The sequence below is a fragment of the Lepidochelys kempii genome, chromosome 3 (genome assembly GCF_965140285.1).
Source record: "Lepidochelys kempii isolate rLepKem1 chromosome 3, rLepKem1.hap1, whole genome shotgun sequence".
Lineage (NCBI taxonomy): Eukaryota > Metazoa > Chordata > Testudines > Cheloniidae > Lepidochelys > Lepidochelys kempii.
In genome coordinates this window covers 153,067,898-153,093,660 of record NC_136382.1, presented here as the reverse complement: position 1 = coordinate 153,093,660, position 25,763 = coordinate 153,067,898, and the positions used below count along the sequence as shown (strand labels likewise).

The following is a 25,763-nucleotide window of genomic DNA, read 5'->3' as shown; positions in this document are numbered from 1 at the left end:
GTTGTGACAAAGTTCCTCCTCTGCCTTGGTGGGTCCTGCGCTTATTGGCGGATTTGCTTGCCTCAGAGATTCATGGCAGTCCTCAGTTTGGCCACTTTTATTAGTGACTTAAACCTGCCATTCACTTAGCTAACCTCATCACTGGCCAGCACGGGAAAAAGGAAGAAAAACAATCCCCACAGTCTCTGCTGAGCCACCATGTGGGTCGGGGAACAGCCCAGAGACCTTCCCCTCTGGTGGAACCCACAGTCCAGGTCAACTCCCCCTGTGTCTGATCAGGAGTTGGGAGGTCTGGGGGGGAAGCCGGGCCAGCCCTCTGCTCCAGGTTCCAGCCCAGGGCCCTGTGGAATGCAGCTGTCTAGAGTGCCTCCTGGAACAGCTGTGCGACAGCTACAACTCCCTGGACTACTTCCCCATGGCCTCCTCCCACCACTTTTATTCTCACCACAGGACCTTCTTCCTGATGTCTGATAATGCTTGTACTCCTCAGTCCTCCAGCAGTACACCATCTCTCTCTGCTCCTAGTGCCTCTTGCTCCCAGGTCCTTGCACACACACCACAAACTGAAGTGAGGTCCTTTTTAAACTCAGATGCCCTGATTAGCCAGCCTGTCCTAATTGATTCTAGCAGCTTCTTAATTGGCTCCAGGTGTCCTAATTAGCCTGCCTGCCTGAATTTTTCCAGCACGTTCCTTCTTGTTCTGGAACTGCCCATTACCTTATCCAGGGAAAATGGACCTGCTTAATCTGGGACTAATTCATCTGCCTTCTAACACTCTCCTGTAGCCATCTGGCCTGACCCTGTCACACCAGTTAAAGGGACTCCATTCTACAGTATTATAAAGTACATATCCAGATGGGGACACTTGGTTCAGTGACTCCTCTTACAGAGATGCCTATGGGTAAGCAACCAAGGCACCCCATTAGTATCTTGTGCCCTCTGCAGGAAGATTCTGTTCAGTCCATTTGATACAAGTTTTGATTTTCATTTGCCATGTTGGTCAGGCATCTAATGAAAAGAAGTGGCCTGGAAAATGGGATTCATGTCCAAATTCAACTAAAAAGACTGGTATCTTGAAGACCTATGTACAAAGCTGCTTACAGAAGGGATCTGATGTAGCTGTGGCTCCCCCACCCCTGCATCCTTTTATCAAAGAAGGAATTGGGTTGCTGATCGGCCATGGGCAGAAGACTCGTTTGGCAGCTAACAAATTAAGTCATTGGAGATTAGTTGAGACACTGATTTAACTCAAAATTTGGTTTTGCTTAACTATGGGAAACAAGGTTCAAGCCCCGTCAGCAATTTAAGAGGGAATGCTTTAAGCGACAGTTCATTGATGCTGGTGCAGATGCTCATTATTATAAACAAATTAAATAATGCCTGTTGAGAGACCCAGCTGAAGCAGCACAAGACTGGTTGAGAAAGCCCTGAAAATGTGAGTGGGCTAAAGGAAGGGTCTTCAGCCAAAGATCAGATTCTCCCCCGCCCCCCCCCCCCAGGAGATTGGGGAGTGGGATCTTATTGGAAAGGCCTTCTTGAAGGATAGAAGGAACCTCACTGGTGGCTGTGAATATATGTTTGAGCTGGACACTCAAGTCCATGGAGATGCCTCACTCCACAGCTTGCTGCCATGAATGTACTCAATTGACATGATGAAAGTCTGTCAATTTCACTGAATACGCCCCAAAATAGGTCTGCACCAATGCAAAGGATTGATTACATTCTATCATAGCAGCTATTGACATGTGGGTTGAACCACCAGCACCTGGCTTAAGAGTGGGGAAGTTGTGGCAAGCTGCCATGTTTCCTGTTTATCCTTGAAGTCAGTTTCCGTTGCATTGTGTTCTTTGCTGTGTGAATAGAATACAGGTAGTCAAGATTAGATGGTCACTTGCAAGCAGGTTGTCCTCAGATGCCAACAACATCCTCCAAATCATTTCACCACTTTCAGCTACACTGCCCTGAAACTCACCACAGAGGAGCTGCTGTATGTCACAGTACAGCACTTTCTACGAAGTTCTGTCAAAACTGCCACAAAGGATTTTGGGTTACAGTAGATGAAGTCAGATTGCAAGGGGTTGAATATGGATTCAAATCATGAACAAGTATGAGAACAACATTCCAGCAGGTCAATAAGTTAGTCTCCCTTCTCCACTTAAAACCTCCATGCTCATCCAGTACCTGAGCATGCACTCACCCAGCCCGAGGAAGACCAAAGGCTAAAGTGACAGGCCATTTGCATTTGCTTGCTGCCTCAAAAAGAAGATGCGAGTGCATAGAAGTTCCTTTACGTTCAGAGCGCAACACAAATAGATGTTCTGGGAGATGTTTCACCAGTTCTAATTGGTAGCTATACTTGGGAAAAACCCTGAGTACCCTGGAGCATTAGGTTTGTTAGTGTTCCTGTCTGGCTTATAGTCAAGATAGGCCCAAATCACAATATCCAGATTCACTTTCCTAAATCTCAGATCTGAAGCCTCCTATCTGCTGGTGTGTCTACTCCATTTATAATTAGAGAGGGTCCCAAACCAAAATCCCAGACCTGAACATTCCTGAACTTGATTCCAAAACTAGAGCCAGCTCTGGACTTTGCAAGTGGACCCTCCTTCCCTCCCTCTCTAATGGGCCAAAATAAAACCCTGGATCCAAAAAACTCCAAAGCTTGAGGGATTGAAACCTGAATCCAGAGTTCCCAGCGTGCCACGAAGCACTCAGAATCATCAAGCTCTTTCAAGAGAGGGGCCTTGTAGGAAGGCTGCACAGGCAAGTCTGCTTTTTAGATTTTCCCTTCACATCCCTGCAGAACAGAGAACAAGAGTCATAATAAAAGTTGTTTTCGCTCCTGGAAAGCGAGCAGCTAGCACCCTAGTGGATTCTTAATGGGGCCTGTATCAAGCAAAGCAAAGAACAGTGGGTTCTTTCTGCTCAGATTAACATAGTTCCCACTCAGGTTTTTTCCTGAGATAACGTGGCATTAGTTGCTTTCTCACACTGCCCCCACTTGACATACACAGCAGATTATTAGAGTGCGCGAGGGGCGGGACTCAAAGATTTATGGACGACATGGCAAACAAGGCACCTTTTTTGTGCTCTCCCACAGGGTCCCATTTTCAGGAGCTTTGAGTGGACTATGCTTTCCCGCATGGAGGGAGGAAGAAAACAAATCCTAACAAGGGAGGACTGACTTCCTGTTATAGTTAAGATGATTTAGGATTTGCCATAATGACTCAGGCCACTGGTCCATCAATGACTCCATCCTGCCTCCCATAGAGGCTAACACCTGATGCTTTCAAGGAAGCTGTGCATGCACGTACATGCACCACCCAGCCAGCTGTATAACTCTGCATAAAGGGAAAAAACAACCTCTATTTCAACCATTGCTCCCAGCTGCTTGATTTGGTTAACTGGAACTGGCTCCAGAATTATCGCTGGTGTAACTGCACTGATCACATTCGATTTTACCCTTTACTAAATCCACACGTCTGTATAACTCATGTTCACAAAAAACTTGCGGTAACATGAAGGGCACAGACGTGCAAAGCTCAGCCTTTTGGCTTTGCAGGAACACATGAGGAAGAGATTCTTCTCAATTGCCATCTACCTGGGTTCCCAACTCTCTTGGAGGTGGCATTCAGAAAGGTGGATGATTTCAGTGGGAGTTAGTACCTTTGTGGTTCCTCTCTTGGTGTCACTTGGAGCTTTGGCTTCAGAATTCACCATGGAACTGTCACACTTCACCAGGGTATGTATTGAAGCCCCAGGAAACTGACTTCTGCATGGTTTCGATGCAGATACATCAGTCAAGCTCAGGCCTACGTGAAATGTTCATGAACTTTTTGACCAATCCACTCTGCTTCCTGAGATCACACCTGTTATGGTTCTGTTTTCTGTACACTGCGCTTTCCAATGTAAAGAGTCTCTAAAGTAATTATAATTACAGCTTGTAATTATTCATTATTGCTGCACCCAGCAAACAAAAGGGGACCTTAGATTTTTCAAGGTGCACTACACAATTATACAGAAAAAACAAACAAAAAACCCAACATAAGAATACAGGCCTAGAAGGGACCTCCCTAGATCAGAGTCCTCTGCTATCACAGACAAACCCATCGTATAATCAAACATCTTGCTACATTCTCATAGCTACATGCATCGCAAAAAGAAAACCCCACATCAGGTGCATGTCAGATGACTTGGATATTTCATACTTAGCATTTTGAGTTGTTCCAGATAAGGAATATTTGAATCCAACAAAGTTCGAGAGTTAAGACGGACATGCCATCCTTAATTCACTAATATACGCAGGGTACTACAGGCCATGTGGTCTAGAATCTGATTACCACAATTTTCACCTCTATCTTCAAAGACCTTCTTCAGGTTTCTAACAATGCAACTTGTCTTATGCTTTCCTGGAGGCACATTCATAACTCCACACATGCACCTGGAGTGTATAGAGGTGAAGGTTTGTAAGGTTCTCTATCAAAATTATGAGCTACCAAAGGCAGCTTTCTTTGAAACAATTGGGTACCTGCCTGCGATCCGCAGCTGAAGGTTCTCTCACTACCACTGTTTCCTGTGTCAGATATAGCCCTGTGAAGGAGTGGGTGAAAGAGAAGATGAACAACAATTACCTCATGGGTTGAGTCCGCAGAGCTGTTTTCAAGTCTTCAACTATTTTATTCCTCATTTCTGTTTCTTCTTCATCAAAAGCATACAGGGTCTGCATCTGTTTGGAAAGAAGAGCAATAGTTACAAAAGCCAGGGCTGCCTGATAGAAGGTCAGAGAAAACAGACTGCTAGACAGCCCAGACGTCATCAATAAGAAATATTCTACCAAATCACTTAGAGGTGCTTGCTGCTTCCAGCTGCAAAGCTGAGTCCAGCTGAGGCTGCTTCTATTCCTGTGGATTAGCAATAGAGTATAACCCAGTGTTCTCAGATTACCAGAGGAAGTCACAGATGCCCTCACAAAATAATGTTCCTGTCTCTTATCTGGGATGTTCACTGCAATATGTCTGAACAAACAATTTAAGTCTCAACATTCCTAACAGGCAGGTATTTGAGGGAAGTGATTTTTCCCCTCTATACGGCACTGGTGAGTCCACATCTGGAGTATTGCGTCCCGTTTTGGGCCCCCCACTACAGAAAGGATATGGACAAATTGGAGAGAGTCCAGCATAGGGCAATGACAATGACGAGGCACATGACTTACGAGAAGAGGTTGAAGGAACTGGCCTTATTTAGTCTGCAGAAGAGAAGAGTAAGGGGGGGATTTGATAGCAGCCTTCAACTACCTGAAGGGGGGATCAAAGGGGATGGAGCTTGGCTGTTCTCAGTGGAGGCAGATGACTGAACAAGAAGCAATGTTCTCAAGCTGCAGTGGGGGAGGTCTAGGTTGGATTTTAGGGAAAACTATTTCACTAGGAGGGTGCTGAAGCACTGGAAGGGGTTACCTAGGGAGGTGGTGGAATCTCCATCCATAGAGGTTTTTAAGGCCCGGCTTGACAAAGCCCTGGCTGGGATGATTTAGTTGGGGTTGGACTAAATGACTTCCTGATGTCTCTTCCAACCCTAATCTTCTATGATTCTATTGCTGTTCCAATTTTTCAGACAGGTACACCAAGGTACAAAGAGGTTAAGACCTACATTTTCAGTTGTATTCACTAATTCTGGGTGGCGCCGTTTTTTGGGTGTCCAGCCCAAAGGCCAGTACTCCTGATCTAGTCCCACCCAGCTCTTCCGCTGACTTGCTATATGACCTTGAGCAAGTCACTGAAACCCACGTTTTCAAACTTGGAGGCACAATTCTAGACATCTAAATTCAGAGTCAGACACTTGAAATGGATAGCCTGATGTTCAGAAGTGCTAAGCATACATAGGTCTCAGTGAAGTCAATTGGATTTGATTAGAGCTAAGCACCTCTGAGAACCAAGCCACTACATTTGAACATTTTGGCCTATGTCTTTCTCTGCCTCAGCTTCCCTAATTGTAGAAGATGGATGATCATTCCTAGCTTATTGACAGGGGTACCATGGGGTTTCACAAAACAACGTTAAGGCTAGGAGAACCTCAGCTCTCAACTCAGACTCTTCTTGAATAAATACCTTGATTAAACAAATATTATCCAGCACCTACAATAATGACCCATTACAACAGAATACTAGTGTCTTTATGGTAATGGTTCAGCAAGGAAGTCCCGAAGAAAATCCTCCTTTCACTGGAACATCTCTTAACTCTCTCCCTCCCGTTCTTCCCCAAACCCTTCGGTGTTGCAAACCATGTGGTGTCAACGCATGTCAAATCCCGAGGGTGGTCACTTGGCTAAGAGCCGTGGCTGTTTTATGCTACACAGATGGTACAGGGAGCTGTATTTAACTCTAGGGGTCCTCTCTCTGATCCATGCTAAAGTCAAATTCACTCACTAACGGAGTGAGATATTTCCTGCCCTAATCGAATGACAGAGTGCTACTGATGGAAAATGAGCTGATGATGTTTTATCTTCTGCCAGCATCCCCAACAGCCAGAAACATATACTGAAACACTCGAGCCAAGCCATATACAATCCCCTCTTCAAAAAAATAAATAGAAACCATGAAAACGCATTGTGGAATCTCAATTGCAGATTCCTGAGGCGGGTTTTGGTGCTTGATTTGTAGTTCTTTGGGTGAGGGCCCATATGGTCAACTTTTCTTGGCCCATAAATGTTCCTTTGAAAGGCTCCCATTTTTACAATAGCTTACTTTCTCCTCTGACCCATTGTTGGAGGGAGGCACATGGATGGCAGGAGGGTGTCCAAAGGTATTTTGTTGAGAGTGGAGACAGTCTGTTTCCAAGGGAAACAAACATAAGTAATCCTGCTTTTGCAGCAGATGGTTAATTACAGAAAAATCCTTTCTGGAAGCTATGAGCAGCCAAGAGCCCTTCACTTCTCATGGCCAGGAACACGACTCCCTGTGCCTCCTCTAATGAGGAAAGGGTCACATGTCCACATCATGAAATTACAGTGTGAAAGTTACAGAAAACAGGATCACCACTAGGAGAGAGGGATGGGAAACTGTTGTGTGTGGGGATCACTGTTTGTGGCTACATTTCATAGTTATGTTTGGTTGGAAAATAGTTTTTCTGAACTAAAAACTGCATTAAAGGGATAATGTTGGCCTAGTTTAGGACTCCGTGTAAATTAATTTTGTTCCACAGACAAAAAGGAGGAGCAAACTATTGCAGGGGCTTCAACCAGCCTGAGATACTCCATGCACAATTACATACATACTATTTTTCACCAGTAAATTTTTGCATGTTCAGAACTGTTGATTTGAATGCAACAGGGAAATCTGATATCCAGCTACCCGGTCTGCATGGATTAGTCTGAGACTGCACATATGTGGAAAAAACTATATACAAGGAATTGTGTTTTCAAAATGACAGGCAATCTTAAAGGCTGCTTTTGGAAATTTGGCTCAGTGTGAATATTTTAATTTAAATTTTGTATTTTGTTTAAAATCCAAGGGAAAAAACTCCTCCTCCTGTGCCCTGACATACTAGAAATCCAGTGCCCTGAAATACTAGAAATCCAAACACAGCAGCATAATGCTAGTGCATGAGAGCCAGAAAGCAAAACTGACTAGAAGCGGAAAATGAACTGACCTGCCTAGTTTCATTTGCCAAGCGGAGTCAGATGGAATAAAGGAAATAAGTAGCAGAAACAGTACTAAAAAAAGCACAAACTGGATTTTCAGAATTTTACAGTTATGGTCCAAGTTCCTTATTTTGATTTCACCTGTACCATTTTTACAACTTGTTACTCAGCTGAGTTCAGTGAAATTACTTCCGATTTAAACAAGTGGATCAAAATCAGGCTCTATGTCATAATTAGAGTATGGCCATTTATTGTTATTAATGTGACTAGTATCTGGGCAATATCCTTTTAAAAACATTTCTTCAAAGAAATGAGCTCAGGTAGAATTCAAGCTGCCATAACATCTCTAGAAGTGGATTAGGGATGATCCAAGAGCAGAAATTCTCCATTACAGATTTTAAAAAACCAAACAAACGTAAGATGCTCTGAGCAAACAATGGTTTAGAGCAGCATGAACCAGATGGGAGATGGAGTCATCCTCCACCTGTTAGATTCTGCTAAGACATTTTCTTTTATGTCCTTATGAAGCTGTTTTGCCCTGAGCAAATGATTTCTGAGCCAGAGAAAAGGGCCTCGTAACAGCTGTATTTATTAATCTTGACCCCATCTCATGCTATCACTCCAAAGAGCTGTATGTGCAGCTACTGTTCACCAGCACACCCTTCTGTACAAGTGCAAACATAGCCAAGATCATAAAAGCAACATGCTGGTGTCACAAGTAACCTTCCTTCTCCCCCATAAACTGGGGATTGCATTTATTGAGGCTGCCAAGCAGACACTATCACAGAGAAAAAGACAAGTCTCTTGACATGTGATAGAAATAGGGCAGCTGCTCTATCCTACGAAGAGAAGTTTCATGACTTGATGAATCAGCTGAGATGAGAACCCTGATATTTAGAATGGTGTATGATTTTGTGTCTGCAGATAATCACTGGTATGATTTGTGGCACTGGATGTCAAGTTACTGGCTTTACAGGCACAAAATTACAGGTGTGGAAATGAAGGGCACAATTCTAAGTTAGGTAGCATCAATAGTTAGCTCCCTTTCTTCCAAGGATTGATGCATGAGCTATTCCATTTGTGAACTAGTTGGTATCATCCTTCCAATGGACGATCTGAAGGACAGCTCACTTAGTTATAACAGGGGGCATGACAGGTATAGCAGGGGCCTTATTCTACTCTCACCCATGCTGGTGCAAATCAATGAAGTTATATGGACGTAAACAGTATAAAACTGGTGAGAGAATCATAGAAATGTTGGTCTGGAAGGGGCCTCGAGAGGTCATCAAGTCCAAGCTTCCCCATTGAAACAGCACCAAGTAAACCTAGAAAAGGGGTGGGCAAACTTTTTGGCCTGAGGGCCACATCTGGGTATGGAAATTGTATAGCAGACCAAATTGGGGTTGGGTGGCGGGAGGGGGTGAGGGCTCTGGAATGGGGCCAGAAATGAGGAGTTCAGAGTGCAAGAGGCGGCTCTGGGCTGGGGCATGAGGGGGGGGGGTGGAGTGGAGGGTGAGGGCTCAGGCTAGGTGTGCAGACTCTGGGGTTAGGCTGAGAGGGGGTTGGGGTGCAGGAGCGTGCTACAGGCCAGGACCGAGTGGTTCAGAGGGTGGGAGGGGAATTAGGGCTGGGGCAGGGGCACAGGGGAGGGGGATGTGCCTCAGGGATGCGCCTCAGGGATGCAGGCTCTGGGTAGCGCTTACCTCAAGCATCTCCCAGAACGGCATGTCCCTCCATCCAGCTCCTACGCAGAGGCGTGGCCAGGTGGCTTTGCTGCATGCTGCCCCGTCCACAGGTGCTGCCCCTGCAGCTCCCATTGGCCACAGTTCTGGGCTAATGGGAGCTGTGGGGGCGATGCTTGGGGCAGGGGCAGCATGCAGAGCCTCCTGGCTACCCCTATGCATAGGAGCCGGAGAGGGGATATGCCGCGGCTTCTGGGAGCCACGCAGCGTAGCCCCCGACCCTGCTCCCCAGCTGGAGCACCAGAGCAGGGAAAGCTCCAGACCCCACTCCCCAGTGGGAGCTTGAGGGCTGGATTAAAACAGCTGGTAGGCTGGATGCAACCCATGGGCCGTAGTTTGCCCACCCCTGACCTAGACCATGCCTGACAGATGGTTGTCTAACCTGTCCTTAAAAACCTCCAATGATGGGGATTCAACATCCCTTGAAAGCCTATTCCAGAACTTACTACCCTTAGAGGTAGAAAGTTTGTGTTAATATCTAACAGAGTTCCTTTGCTGCAAATTAAGCCAATTAGTTCTTGTCCTACTTTCAGTGGACACGGGGATCAATAACTTCTTTATAACAGCCCTTAACATCTTTGAAGACAGTTATCAGGCCCCCTCAGTCTTCTTTTCTTCACCCTAAACATGCCAGAGTTTTTTTTAAACCTTTCTTCATAGGTCAGGCTTTCTTGACCTTTTATCATTTTTGTTGCTTTCCTCTAGACTGTCCAATTTGTCCACATCTTTCTTAAAGCATGGCACTCCAAACTGAATACAGTACTCCAGCTGGGGCCTCACCAATGCTGAGTAGAGCAGGACAATTACCTCCTGTGTCTTACATAGGACACTCCAGTTAATAAGCCTATGACGGATATAGCCTTTTTCACAACTGTGCACTGTTGTCTCATATTCAGTTTGTGATCCACTATAACCCCCAGATCCTTTTCGGCAATACTACTACCTAGCCAGTTATTTCCCATTGTGCATTTGATTTTTCCTTTCTAAGTGAAGCATTTTGCACTTGTCTTTGTTGAATTTCACCTCGTTGATTTCAGACCAATTCTCCAATTTGTCAAGATTTTGTGAATTCTAATTCTATCCTCCAAAGCGTTTGCTTATAAAATTTGCAGACGACACCAAGCCAGGGGGGATTGCACACTCTCTACTCCATCATCATTAATCAAAATATTTACTAGTACTGACTCGAGACAGATTCCCTGCTGGATCCCACTAAATACATCCTTCCAGTCTGACAGTAAACCACTGATAACTACTCTGAGTATGAACTTTCAACTAGAGAACAGAATTGGGCCCAAAGTGTCCAGGTTGTTTAGCTGAAAGAGAAAGCTGCGATCTCTAGTCCAGTGAACAGAGTACTCCCTAACATATTGATCTATGGTTCAGAATGCCCAGCATTCCAAGAGTCACCACATTACAAGGCCTTCAGGTAACACTATCATTGAACGCGGTGGCCTTGGAGAGTCAGAAACTGATCCAAAGCCTTTGAAGTCAATAGAAAGATTTTCAGGCTTCAAATGGTCTTTGGATCAGGCTCTCATTTTAATCAATGAGTAGCCCATATCTAAGATAGGCCCCTATAATTAAGCAATTAGGGGCAACAAGGTATGAAGGTGCTGTTTAAAGGGACACTGATTGATTTACAGTAGGTCCAAAACTTAAGTTTTGCAAAAACCAGGGCATAACATTTTAAAATAGAAATATGTCTAATGTTTTTTTAAAATTCTAATAATATTTTTGTTTCAAGTTTAACATTCCCCTGCAGTATTTGCAATCTAAATATTGCAGCACGTGCTAACACTGGAAGAGCCGCTACGTGAAACTGATTAGATACGGATTGGAAACAAAGTGAAACTGACTAATCATTTATTTTAACATTTCACTCAGGGTGGAGAATGAAAAAAACAGCAGCATTAGCAGTGAAAGTGAAGGGGCTCTTAAAAAATTCTTTCCATTTTAAGAATCTCAGAGGTCCTATTAACACAGGTGAAGACATTTCTTTTAAAACACCCTGATTCACCGCTATGCTACTCCAGTTTTACAGTGATGTAACGCTACTGAAAACAAATCACTGAAGCTAAAACTGCGTAAAATTGGAGCAAATAAATGGTAAATGAGGCCCATTAATTTTAACCCAAGTAGCCTTTAAATATCTCCAGTGATTGGGTAAAACATAAGGGAAAAGGAAAATTTGTCAATCATTCTAAGGCCAGGGCATGACAAAACAGCATTACCAGAACCTGGTGTTTACTGACATTCTTAAAATGTGGTTAAAATCAGAAAAAGTAGGCCAAAATCTGCTCTCAGTCCCTGAAGCTGCTCCAGCTTTAGAACACCATCAGTTACACGTTCATTCCAGATTTACACCAGGGTAAATTTAGGGACTGATCCAAAGCCACTGAAATTATTGGAAAGCCTCCCAATGACTTCAAAGGGCTTTGGACCAAGCCCTCGGAGCAGAATTTAGTGTGGTGACAATGTAACGTTCCATTTTTCTTCTCCCTTAATGACTCTTCTAGAGTAAATTTGCTCAGTCTAGACATCAAAACACTAATCTTTGCAATCATGCAAACTCTCTTAAAATCAATCTGCGTTCTTTCCACTTCACCCCTCATCACCAACAAATTCTGGAATCAGCACAGTTAGGTAGTAGTTTTTGATGAGTTATGACAGAATAAAAAGCAGCTCTTCTGTTACCTTCCTAGGGTGGCTCTGAAGCACTAGTGAAACACTGACTGTGTCAGTGAACTAAACATGTATTACCAAGAAGAAACCAACAATCTATAACATGTGCAACAGGGTGTCATTTTTATAGTTATTTTTCAGCCCATAACAATGCTATGAAGGTGAACAGAAAAGCTTTTATAAATTAATTATAATGATAAAAACCCACCAACTCACACTGCCCAAGATGTTAACAGCTAAATTCATGCAGAACTGATGAGGGAAATCAATGGCTCTTGCATATAAACAACCACAGGCAGAATCAGTAACAGACTATGAATCTTCAGAACACAGGAATTGCCACACCAGATCAGACCAGTGATCCATCTATCTCATTATCTTACCTCTCACAGTGGCCAGCACTAGATGCTTCAGAGGAAGGTATAATAACCCCCCCAGTAAATAATTATCGAGTAACATGGTGATAACGGAGGTTGTTCCCTAGATCCGATCAGTAAGTGGTTAGTTTTATCCTGAAGCTTGAATATTCATTGCCCTATATTTCTGTTTTTATCCTGTCTCACATAACTTGATTTTTGATTATCTATAAAAATGACCAACCCTTTATTTCATTGTCACACTAAATTATTATCCTCAGTAATGTATTGTGGCAGTAAGTTCCATAGGTTCATTATACATTGGGCAGGTGGGGGGCATTTTCCTTTATCAGTTTTTCATTTGCCGCCTTTCAAATTTCACAAAATGTTCCTTGTTCTTCTATAGTGAGTGAGGGTAAACAGAAACAGCTGTTTTACCTTCTCTATACCATTCATGTTTATATATGCCTATCAGCTCTTCACTTATTTGTCTTTTCTGTGAGCCAAATCTTGTCACCCTTACTCACACTGAGTAGCACATCAGTCGGCAAGTAATGCCACTGAAGTCAACATGACTACTTATTGAACAAGGTACTAGTCCGTGAGCATCCCTCCAGCCTAACCAGGCCCCATGGGGAGGGGGAAGTAGGGCAGGGCAATCCAGCTCTACATCACCATTCCTCAAAATGCCCAACAGAGGGGGTAGAATGGCTGGAGTGCCTGTGTTCCACCAAGCCCCCACTGGTTTAACTGTCTCAGCGGACCATTACCTGTCAGTGTAACGGAGAGCAACTCTGAGGTTGCTGTGTCATATTATTACATTCTTCCATGCCAGTGTTGGTGCACAGGGTGGAAACTAGCCTCTTCCAACCTCCTCTGCCAGTAGCTGTTGCTTCAATCTGCTCTGTGGTGTTGAGATTACGGTTCTGCCATCCCTGCTAAGGCTTCTTCTTAATGTTTCTATTGGGTCCCCTTGTTTCCTCACACCACTTTATCTCAGCTTCCTGGGGGAGTCTGCGTTGGCATGTGGGATACCTGCACCAATATATCCAGCACTTTCTTCTGATTCTGGTGGAAACAAGCTGCTGGCTGGATCTCTTCATTGGTGATAAACTCTCTCCATCCACTACCCAGAAGCCACAGGGGCTGGCTTCCTCCTTTCCCCAGGGATGCTTAACCACTGCTCAACCCCAGGCCTCCTCCCCCACTCCACCCTTTCCCCCCAAGGCCTCACTCCCACCCCACCTCTTCCCACCCCTGACGCTTCCCCGCCCAGTTCCACTCCCCTCTCCCAAGCATGCCCCATCTCCCTCTCCTCCAGCACCTCCTGCACACTGCAGAACAGCTGATTGCAGCAGGCAGGAAGTGCTGGGAGGGAGGAGGAGGAGTTGATTGGCGGGGCTGCTGGTGGGTGGGAAGCACGCACAGTAGGGGTCGGTGGAGCTGGCTCCTGGTGGTTGCTAAGTACCCACTAATTTTTTTTTCCCCCCGTGGGTGCTCCAGCCCTGGAGAATCCACAGAGTCGGTACCTATATCATAAGCTTTTTTAGGCACTTATTTTCAAAAGGTAAAGTATCTTGTTTTCTATCAAACATTTTAATAGATCTCCAGCTCTTGCAGCCATGTATGTTCGCACTGAGATGACATTCATGTTGAAAATTCCCAGTTTTGTTTTGATACTGCATCTCTTTGATTTCCATGCCTTGAGTTTAGTGAAAGCTGTGGAGGCCTTTCCTATCCTTGATATCACTTTTCTTGAAATCTCTGTTGTGCTTGGGCCAAGTTGGTCCTTAGATCATGGAAACACAAAGATGGCAAAGCCATTTTTGGCCCTTCCCTTCAGGTTCTGTGTTGGGCAGAGTTTGGTTAAACGCATGGGTCAGGGCCATGTTTTATTACTGGATTAGGAGCTAACATTTACATTTAAATTTGTTTTTAAAGCTTTTCAGATCATCTTTAAGCACTGTTTAAAGAGAGGAGAGAGAGAAAATATACATATGCACGTGTGTGCTTGCACGCATGTGCATGTACACAGGAGAAAACCCATTGTTGATTTGCAAGACAAAAGCCACAGCGACACCATCACATCTCATTTCTCTAATGTGGAGTTTCCAGTGAAGAATCCAATTTCATCATTTTCAGGTCTGTGAATCACGGAAATAAGAGCTGAAAAAGGCCTGCATTTCATCAAATCTATCTCTCTGCCAGTGCAAGATTCTTCCCTACAGAGTATACTCCTCTCCCTTTGCCAGCTCAATTTTAAATGAATCAAGCAATTGGACTTTCACTACTCTCCTTAAGACACTGTTTCACAATCAAACAGCCGTTGTTGGGAAATCTTTCCTGGCGTGTGCAGAGGTAACTTACTGCAGCCATGGAGTTGATGCGGTCAATATAGTAATCCGGCCAGCTGGTAGCAAGCTTATTAGGGTCTTCTTGTTCCTGAAACAGAAAATTAAACAAAGTTCATGAGCAGGCTTAAAGGATAAATAGTTTTCATTTGGTTGAAATCATCAGGGATTCTTGACCGTCCTATTTCCTTATATAACACACACATCTTTATGGAATTTATTACAAATGTCTTTGAAGGTATAGTGCTAAAGCTATCCTTGTGATGGCAGAGAAGAAAAGAAAACCCTTCAAATAGGATTACTGAAAACAGAATTACAGAACTGACTGAGACAAGGTTGTCCTTCAGTGACCAAAAGACAATACTCCCCTCCTCGCAGTATGCTGCCAAAGCTTGTACTCTAACGACAGAGCCTTCAGGGATAACTCAGTTACATTTTCAAGTTTTACATTTTACAGATTTTAGAAAATATTTTGCATTATTTCTGCTAATTGGATGGATGAGATTCACCAACTACAGAGTAAAAATACCAAGACAAAGAGTCTGGAAATAGACCAAATGACTGCTTCTTAGGAAGTTAAGCACAACCTCAAAGCATCCAGATGAACAGAACCGTAATCTGTGAATTACGGTGAAAGCTGCATCAAAGACCACCTCCAAGAGGAGTCTTAATAATTTTAAAGTATCTCCATACATTTTGCAGTCCAATTCAACTGAAAGGTGAGTTTAAGGCCTACTACCTCTGCTGGGCAACCACATTTTACTGGTTCTTTGGGTGGTCACTTGAGAGGTCTCACTGCATCAGATTTTATTTTACTTTACTTTGTGAAGAGGATAGACAGATAGACTAGAAACCAGTAAGAAAATAATGATTGGTTACTGGAGCCCTAATCTCCCACCACAAGATATAAGTAGCTTACATTAAAGTCAATTGAAGTTCTATCTTGTGGTTGAAGAACTGTCCCCCTTGGAGTTATACTAAAGATGGATGAACAGAGATTAGCAAGAGACAGAAAGATAGAATGTCAGGAAGATTATTGTCCTGTATGTATAAACAATTATTCATATCAACAGGCTTAGCTTGTAAAAGTTATACAGATGAACATTAAATAGCCAGATCTTTATCAGATCACATCAACTCTTTTACTGCTGCTACATATTTATGTTGTTTGGAGAGAAGAAATATTTCTACACGTCCCCAAACTGGCCTGCCTTCAAAAGAACCTTAATACTTGTCAAGCTCCTTTCAGGTTAAAATTAAAATTATAGTATACATTGTAACAAATCCATGGAAAATGTCAGGCTCCAAATTTGGAATTTACAGCAACAGCAGGGGTAAAACTGAGATCTTCCTGCTCCAAGACTACAGGCTCCTATCACTTGAACTAAAGGAGAACCTCAGTTAGCTGTGAACAGTATACAGCCAATGGCATAATAGAACAGTTCTACTTCTAGCCAGTAGAGGGCAGTAGTACATATACCTACCAAGCCAGTTCATTACAATTTCTATTTCTAGCTATACATAAAGCCTGAGAGACTGTCAAAATGGCAAGAGGCATCAAATGTATCATCTGGTTCCACAATTTATCAAATATACCACTTCTCCCATCGGTAGGGTGTGGGGAAATTCATGCCACACATGAACGTTTTTCCAGCGCAAGTGGAATGCCTCTGTTTTCCTTCTCTCCCTTTCCCTGATGAAAGCACTAGGCTGATGGAGCTATATCCTTGCTTACCAATAGATCCAGAGCTATACAACTCCCCATAAGTAATCAGCTAGATTTCTACGCTTCATTTCATTGCAGACTGCCTTTTAACACCTACTCTCTACTAGATGCTGACAAATGTTTTGCACATAGCAGGCCTTAACCTCCTATCCAAGAGTCAAAATATGACCTTGCTGAAGGAAAAACCAACGCAAAAACATGCAGTTGATAAATACAGCATTATTTTTAGAAGATAATCTTATCATGACCAGAGTAGAACAGGGGAGAGAGAGCGATAATCTAGTGCTAGTTAAATAAAGGCCATTCCACAGGGCAACATGACAGATACAGCAACCTATTTGTAAAGGGACATCAGGCCAAGACACCAATTTGTATTGCAAAGTGCCTTGATCCGTCTTCCTGGAAGTTTCCTGTGTAAAGGAGTTTGAAAGAGCGAGTGATCCGTACTACAGTTGTTTCCTAGATAAATGGGACAGTAAGTCTGTGAGAATATACACAGCATCTCCTTTGCCTATTCATTGAACCCCAGGCTAGGGAAGAGGAAGCAAATTCAGATAACTTGACAACTACTCAAATCCATTCTCCAAATCTCAAAAAGAATCCAAATAAAAAATGTTCTAAGAGTCTTAAAAAAAAAGCAGAAGTGTTAGAATACTGTGAGAAATCCTGCTCTTACTAGACTTCCAGCCCAAACAATAGGCTAAAAGGGTTTAAGATAGGAAAAGCATCCAAACACCTGAGTAATTTCCTATCTGAACCCCTGAAGCTTTGGAGTTTGACCAGTTGTATTAAAAGATCAGGAACTCTGACCTTCCTATGGTAAGATTCTGTATTTTTGGTTGGCTGAGCAGATGAAGGTCATTTTACTCCATGATTTACCGTTTCCCTCTCACTACTTTCTACCCCTCTGTATCTAGCGTATATTGTGGTCCTAACCCTGAGACCAAAGCTTAATGCCTCTTCTAGGACCATCCTGATGCTTTTGAGCTAGGGCTGGGTGAGAACTGGTTTCAATTAAACATCTGAGGTTCAAAAAAAAAGTTTGGTTACATTTGTGTGTACATTTGCATTTTCTGGTTTCGACCAAAAACAGAAGGTCCAAAATCCCATAAGGAAAGCTGTTCTGTTTATGGGCCTAATCTCAAAAGGAATTCCTCAGTCCTTATTCAGACTGAATTTTAATTGACGTTAATGACTGTTTTGCTTGGAAAAGGTCCAAATAAACATTGACTAGGTGCTTCAAAATCTGGTGAGATTTGGTAAGATCTGAAGTAGCAGAAAGCCGGTTCTCACAAAAGCTATTTTTGCAAACCCAAGAGGTCTGGATAAGCATGTGGATGTTTATCTGAATTCCCAAAACATTGGTTGGTCCATCACTAATTTTAGCCAGCCACCTGGAGAACATTTTCAAAGCATCAGACTCTGAAGTGAGATACCCAAGATCACATTGAGATTTACATCATCCTGAGGAGCAGTACCATGATATATTACAATCGGAGACACTGGGGAAAAAGATGGCTCTTGCCCAGATGATGTAAATGTTCTCCATAGGAAATCACAGCACCACAATTCCTCTCAGACAGAATCTAAAATACGCTGGATTTCTTAAAGACCGTCGAGATTCTGATCCTCAAATAAAACACTTCAAATTGCCTCTCAGCAACTTGCACTGATGTTGATAACAAAATCCTCTTCTTGCTCCAGAACATGTAGAAGGGAAAAAGTAGGGCCTAATATCCAAAGCCACATAGACGTCAATAACTGGAAATAATTATCCAGCTGTATGAAGCAAAATGTCAGCCAAAGGAATCTATTAAAGCAAAGCCACCTTTTAGCGACTTGAGTAGTGTAAATATTACATTAAAAACAGATGTCAGTCAGTGGGCTTCAGAAGCAACCATGTCATTCTTCACCAGAGCAACAGCTATGTAACTACTGTGAAAACACAGCCCTGATATCATACAAACCTGTAATAAAGTCAAGGTATTATATAGGCATTGAAGCTAATTTGGACCAAGTCCATCCCCATGGCAGAAACTGGGATTTTTGAGATGAACAATTTCATCTAAAATAAGATTTAATGGAATATGTCAAATACTTGGAATATTTGAACCAACTGCAAAAATAAAACTAAACAAACTATTCTAGTCACAGTTCATTTGATCCTGAAGGCCTTTTACAGAATTCTTAGGGAATCAATCCACTATACGGTTTTCATGGACACATTCTCTTCAACGGCAAAGACATTTGGTGGCATCCGCTCCTAGTGGGAAAGACACGCACAACAGAAAAAACCCACCCCTGCTGTAAGTACATCATTCCCCTCTGTTGGTGGACCTTTGCAGAGAGGAACTCAAACAGTAAGGTAATGGGTGCCATATAAATGGACAAGAGATCAATGATTGAATAGGTCCTGAAGATTAAATGCCTAGCTTATCTGACAAATGTTTTTAGGAGAGGGTTGAGTCACTTGGGAGAAGACATCACAGCAGCTGCCAGCGCTGTACCTTTTTTGCAGTTAAGCACTCGACCTCAGCATCCAGGGCTGTCAATCTGAAATTTTCCACTAAACACCAAATATACTCAACACCAAACAGTATTTCTCCAGAGTATCTCCTTAGTATCCAAGCACTTCCCAAACGTGACCGGATTTATCCTCACGCTACCCTTAGGAGGTAGGGAGTGATTTACTCCCATTTTACAAATGGGTAGAGGGGGACAAGAAAAGTTGAAGTGACAATCCAAACTCACCCAGGAAGTCAGTGGCACAGCAGGGAATAGAACTCCGATCACTTGATTGCCAGGCCAGTGCCCTTACAAGACCATCTTTCCTCTCCTATTACACTGACCTGATTTTCAGAGGTCCTGGAAACTCACAGCTCCTTGGAAACTGCAGATGCTCAGCATCTCAGGCCATGCCACCGTTTAACCACACTTCGGGTATAAATATCCTGTGCTGATGCATCATGCTGTCTTAAGACACAGACTAAGGTACTGTTTGCCACTTACACAGCTGCCCAAAATACTTAAGCACACTTCCTGATAAGTAGAAGTAACAGACTACCTTTACCTGCTGAACTCCTTCCCTCAGTCCATTGGGTTGATCAGCATTATTTAAAGCAGCAGCGGGACAGGCAACTTACACAATGCCATTGAGTGTGGGTTTAAAATCTTTTTCACAAGTCCCTGATTTTGTGTAGTGACTTCTGGTTGACCTCAGTAGAAATAGCATACAAAATAGATGGAAGAGAAGAAATCCAAAGGGCAAACATATGAGAAACTTTTCATTCCTATTTACTTATTGTAATCTGCAAGTAAGAGTAAACTGGCGCCTGGAATCAGTGCAAGTCTGAAAAAACAGAATTGAAATCAATAAGGATATTTGAATTTAACTCAGGTAGCTGAGAACAGAATTTGACAAGACATAGCTTCTGGTTAATGCATTTCCCCTGCAACAGCTGATGGCATCATTCCATCCCAGACAGGAGGAAGCCGGATTCCTATACTCAGGATTAGCTGTCAGTGTCATCACTTAATGGTAGAAAAGGTCACAGAACCGTGAGCTCAGGTGGTTAAAAAATGATTAAGAAAACCCTAAAATGTAATTAAGGGTTTTCTATGTCGGATAAGCCTCTATGGTGGCTTTTTCAAAAGCACCTAAAGGAAGTCAGGCCCACAACTCCAAATGAAAGTCAATGAAAGCTCAACTCCCATGAGATGTTTTTGAAAGACTCAGCTTATAAATACAATGAATACTTTGCACTCCTGTAGTGCCATCCCCCAACCATATCCCAGTGCTTTTCACAAATTAATGAATTACGCTTCACTGCAGCCTTCTCAGCTAGGTCAGTTTAGGTGGGCAAAATGAGGCAGAGAGATTAAGTGATTCCCTTCAATCACACAGAAAATCTGTAATAGAGCCAGGAATAGAACCCACATCAGACTCCCACATCTTGTGTTTTTACCCAATAGACCATTTTCCCTTTTTTTGGTAACTGATTTTCTGAAAGTTCAAGCCTTTGCAGTTCACCTTTATAAAAATCTTTAAATCCCAAATGAAGTTCTTCCTTAAGCATTAAAAAGTCTGCTAGCTATTTCTCAGTTCTATATCAGTAATAGAGCCTGCCCCAGTGGAGCACTTTGGTTAACAAATACAAAATGTGTCCGATCTCCCATGAGATAAACTATGAATTCATAACAGCAGCTGAAACAAATCCAGGATTTTTCAGGCAGTTTACGCATCCGAAAAACCAACCAGGTCCCAGGAGATAGTAATTTTGAAACAAGGACAGACCACAGGACTGAGCTAGACAGATGTGGTAGGTACTGCACTATTTGCTCAACTTAATGACTAGCACGGACATGAGTATTCTCAAGGTGTTGTGGATGGTGCCATACCCAAGCCTTTTAAGCACAATTCATCCAGAGCAAAAGACACAAATATTTCTTCTCCCTGGATTCAGGCTATATGCAGATAGTAATCTTTGTGCTCCAAAAGCAGCCTATTGTATCATGAGATGCAAAAGAGAATATCCATTAATTAGCAGCTATAAGGGATAGAACACTGTTGAAAAATTCCAATTCCATCTAATGGAAAGTGGTGCACACGCACACTACCCAGTTCACTGCAGTATGAAATCAGGACATATTTACCCAATCAGGTCATTGTTTCATCCAGCCTGGTATCTCCTCCAGCCAGGCAGTATCAAGCCACTGGTCCAACTGGCTCAGTCTGCTGTCTCTGACTGTGTCTGCTAACTGACGTTTCAAGGACAGACTACTGCAAAGCTTACCATGCCATTATTATGATTTATATTCCAGAAGCGCCTCATGGTCTAGAGTTGCTAACTTTCTAATCACACAAAACCGAACACCCCATCCCCGCTCCTTCCCAGAGACCCTGCCCCCTTCCCGCCCCCTTCCCCGGGGCACTGCCCCCTGCTCACTACATTTCCCCTCCCTTGGTGGCTCCTTCTCCCCCACCTTCACTCACTTTCACTGGGCTAGGAGAGGGGGTTGGGAGGGGGTGATGGCTTTAACCGGGGGTGCAGGCTCCAGAGTGGGACCAGAAATGAGGGGATCAGGGTGCGGGGGGGGCTCTGGGCTGGGGTAGGGAGTTGGGGTATGAGGGTAGAGGGTGAGGGCTCTGGCTGTGGGGGTGCAGGTTCTGGGGCGGGGCTGGGGGATGAGGGTTTGGGGTGCAGGGGGGGCTCCAGGCTGGGGCTGAGGGATTCTGTGTGTGGGAGGGGGCTCTGAGCTGAGGCAGTGGGTTGAGGGCTCCAGCTGGGGGTGCAGGCTCTGGGGTGGGGCTAGGGATGAGGATTTTGGGGTTTAGGAAAGGGCTCCCGGCTGGAGTGTGGGAGGGGCTGTGGATTGAGGCAGGAGGTTGGCGTGCAAGAGGGGGTATGGGCTCTGGCCAGAGATGAGGGGTTTGGGGTGCAGGGGGTTGAGGCATGGGCTTACCTCTGGCGGCTCCCAGTAAGCAGCGCAGTGGGGCAAAGGCAGGCTCCCTGCCTGTTCTGGCACTGTGCTGCACCCCAGAAGTGACCAGCAGGTCCCTCCAGCTACTAGGCAGTGCTGACTGGAGCTGCCAGGGTCCCTTTTCAACTGCACATTCCGATTGAAAACTGGACACCCGGCAACCCTTTCATGGTCCCCACTGAGACTGAAGCTGTGATGGACTGGGTACTGCACACACACACACAGGTGGAGACAGTCCCTACCCCAAAGGGTTCATAATCTAATTAGACAAGACAAAGGGTGGAGGGGGTGGGGAAGACAAAGGGGAAGTGACTTGCCCAAGGGCACACAGATCAATGGCAGAGACAGGACAAGAACCCAGGTCTTGAGTCCTGGTCCAGTGGATCCATGGATCAATCCTGAACTACAATCAGCGACAAAAAGAAGAACAAGCATTCAGCTCCCCAAGGAGATTCCCTTTTGGGAACCTTCCCACAGTGCCAGGAGAAACAGGCATATCACCCAATCCCACGAGTCTCCAGAGATTGAAAGGATTAGAAACTGTGCTCACTTTCCAGAAGATGGTTTTCCCCACAATACTCTGGACATTCACACATTAAACTGAATCCACATTATTTTTTCAACAGCTTCTCAACATCCTACCCACCACGTTTTCTACTATGTCTGCTCCTGAGGTTAAGAGGATGAGATATTTTTCACATTATATACCCACAATGGGCCTGATTCTGATCTCACTTAGCACTGGTGTAAGTCTATTGACTTCAGATTATTAGTCCTCATCAACATCTGTACAAATGAGAGGCGAGTCAGGCCTGGGGGTGTTGTGGTCACCTCACAGGTAAAACCCACTAAACAAAATATTTCCCTTCCTTCATTAGCAATGGGCTGGAATTCCAGACCTGCAGGGCAAAAACCCTTTGGGCATATTCTGTGTCTTCAGGTTACGCAGTGTTTATTTGTTTAGACCCAATTTAAATAAACTGTCTAATGATAGAGTTTAAAGCAAGTTTAAGCTTTACAATAACTGTATCTGGCCCAGGCCTTTCTATAGGTTGCTCCTGGATAAAATCTACCTAAGAGAAGCTGAAATTATAGCAAAGCTGCACAGTACATTTTTAGTTTCAAAAACTCCCTCACGTACCGCTCTCCTTCCTTTCCTGTTGGCTCTTTATCACCACCATCATTGGCACAGACAGATGTGAACTTGTTGGCAATGCTGACAGCATCAGCCACCTCTTATTTTTAGAGAGTGCAAATAGGCTTGTCCAAATATAGAGCCCCTGCTGTCAACTCCACCAGTTGAAAGGCACGAGATGCACTGTCCTAAGGTTGGGGGTTCCACGACCACCACTCCCAAGAGAAGGAGGCAGGTGGTGGTGGTCGGGGATACTCTCCTCAGGGGGACTGAGTCATCTATCTGCCGCCCTGACCGGGAAAACCGAGAAGTCTGCTGCTTGCCAGGGGCTAAGATTCGCGATGTGACGGAGAGTCCGCTGAGACTCATCAAGCCCTCGGACCACTACCCCTTCCTGCTTTTCTACGTGGGCACCAATGATACTGCCAAGAATGACCTTGAGCGGATCACTGCAGACTACGTGGCTCTGGGAAGGAGGATAAAGGAGTATGAGGCGCAAGTGGTGTTCTCGTCCATCCTCCCTGTGGAAGGAAAAGGCCGGGGTAGGGATCGTTGAATCATGGAAGTCAATGAATGGCTACGCAGGTGGTGTCAGAGAGAAGGCTTTGGATTCTTCGACCATGGGATGGTGTTCCAAGAAGGAGGAGTGCTAGGCAGAGACCGGCTCCACTTAACGAAGAGAGGGAAGAGCATCTTCGCAAGCAGGCTGGCTAACCTAGTGAGGAGAGCTTTAAACTAGGTTCACCGGGGGAAGGAGACCAAAGCCCTGAGGTAAGTGGGGAAGCGGGATACCGGGAGGAAGCACGAGCAGGAGCGTGTGAGAGGGGAAGGCTCCTTCCTCATACTGAGAGCAAGGGGCGATCAGCGGGTTATCTCAAGTGCCTGTATACAAATGCACAAAGCCTGGGAAACAAGCAGGGAGAACTGGAGGTCCTGGCAAAGTCAGGGAATTATGATGTGATTGGAATAACGGAGACTTGGTGGGATAACTCGCATGACTGGAGTACTGTCATGGATGGGTATAAACTGTTCAGGAAGGACAGGGAGGCCAGAAAAGGTGGGGGAGTTGCACTGTATGTAAGGGAGCAGTATGACTGCTCAGAGCTCAAGTATGAAACTGCAGAAAAACCTGAGAGAGTCTCTGGATTAAGTTTAGAAGCCTGAGCAACAAGGGTGATGTCGTGGTGGGAGTCTGCTATAGACCACCAGACCAAGGGGATGAGGTGGACGAGGCTTTCTTCCGGCAAGTCGCAGAAGCTACTAGATTGCACGCCCTGGTTCTCATGGGCAACTTCAATCATCCTGATATCTGCTGGGAGAGCAATACAGCGGTGCACAGACAATCCAGGAACTATAGGGGACAATTTCCTGGTGCAAGTGCTGGAGGAACCAACTAGGGGTGGAGCTCTTCTTGACCTGCTGCTCACAAACCGGGAAGAATTAGTAGGGGAAGCAAAAGTGGATGGGAACCTGGGAGGCAGCGACCATGAGATGGTTGAGTTCAGGATCCTGACACAAGAAAGAAAGGAAAGCAGCAGAATACGGACCCTGGACTTCAGAAAAGCAGACTTTGACTCCCTCAGGGAGCTGATGGGCAAGATCCCCTGGGAGAATAACATGAGGGGAAAGGAGTCCAGGAGAGCTGGCTGTTTTTTAAAGAATCCTTATTGAGGTTACAGGGACAAAGCATCCCAATGTGTAGAAAGAATAGTAAATATGGCAGGCGACCAGCTTGGCTTAACAGTGAAATCCTTGCTGATCTTAAACACAAAAGAGACGCTTACAAGAAGTGGAAGATTGGACAAATGACCAGTGATGAGTTTATAAATATTGCTCGGGCATGTAGGAACGGAATCAGGAAGGCTAAATCACACCTGGAGTTGCAGCTAGCAAGGGATGTTAAGAGTAACAAGAAGGGTTTTTTCAGGTATGCTGGCAATAAGATGAAAGCCAAGGAAAGTGTGGGTCCCTTACTAAATGAGAGAGGCAACCTAGTGACAGAGGATGTGGAAAAAGCTAACGTACTCAATGCTTTTTTTGCCTCTGTCTTCACAAACAAGGTCAGCTCCCAGGCTACTGCACTGGGCAGCACAGCATGGGGAGGAGGTGGCCAGCCCTCTGTGAAGGAAGAAGTGGTTCGGGACCATTTAGAAAAACTGGACGTGCACAAGTCCATGGGGCCGGATGAGTTGCATCCGAGAGTGCTGAAGGAATTGGCGGATGTGATTGCAGAGCCATTGGCCATTATCTTTGAAAACTCATGACGATCGGGGGAAGTCCCGGAAGATTGGAAAAAGGCTAATGTAGTGCCCATCTTTAAAAAATGGAAGAAGGATGATCCTGGGAACTACAGACTGGTCAGCCTCACCTCAGTCCCCGGAAAAATCATGGAGCATGTCCTCAACAAATCAATTCTGAAGCACTTAGACGAGAGGAAAGTGATCAGGAACAGTCAGCATGGATTCACCGAGGGAAAGTCATGCCTGACTAATCTAATTGCCTTCTATCATAAGATAACTGGTTCTGTGGATGAAGGGAAAGCAGTGGATGTGTTATTCCTCGACTTTAGCAAAGCTTTTGACACGGTCTCCCACAGTATTCTTGTCAGCAAGTTAAAGAAGTATTGGCTGGATGGATGCACAACAAGGTGG

At 44.4% G+C, this 25,763-nt stretch overlaps 1 protein-coding gene across 3 annotated transcripts in view; it reads right to left on the bottom strand.

The window, feature by feature from the left end:
* DAAM2 (dishevelled associated activator of morphogenesis 2) overlaps positions 1–25,763 on the bottom strand; it is a 243,696-nt gene that overhangs the window by 82,303 nt on the left and 135,630 nt on the right. For all 3 annotated transcript variants that reach the window (XM_073338564.2, XM_073338566.2, XM_073338565.2), the window contains exons 4-5: positions 14,787–14,861; positions 4,632–4,726 (exon numbers count right to left, since the gene is read on the bottom strand). In XM_073338564.2, coding sequence (XP_073194665.1) covers positions 4,632–4,726; positions 14,787–14,861 — 170 coding nt within the window. The remainder of the gene's footprint in view (positions 1–4,631; positions 4,727–14,786; positions 14,862–25,763) is intronic.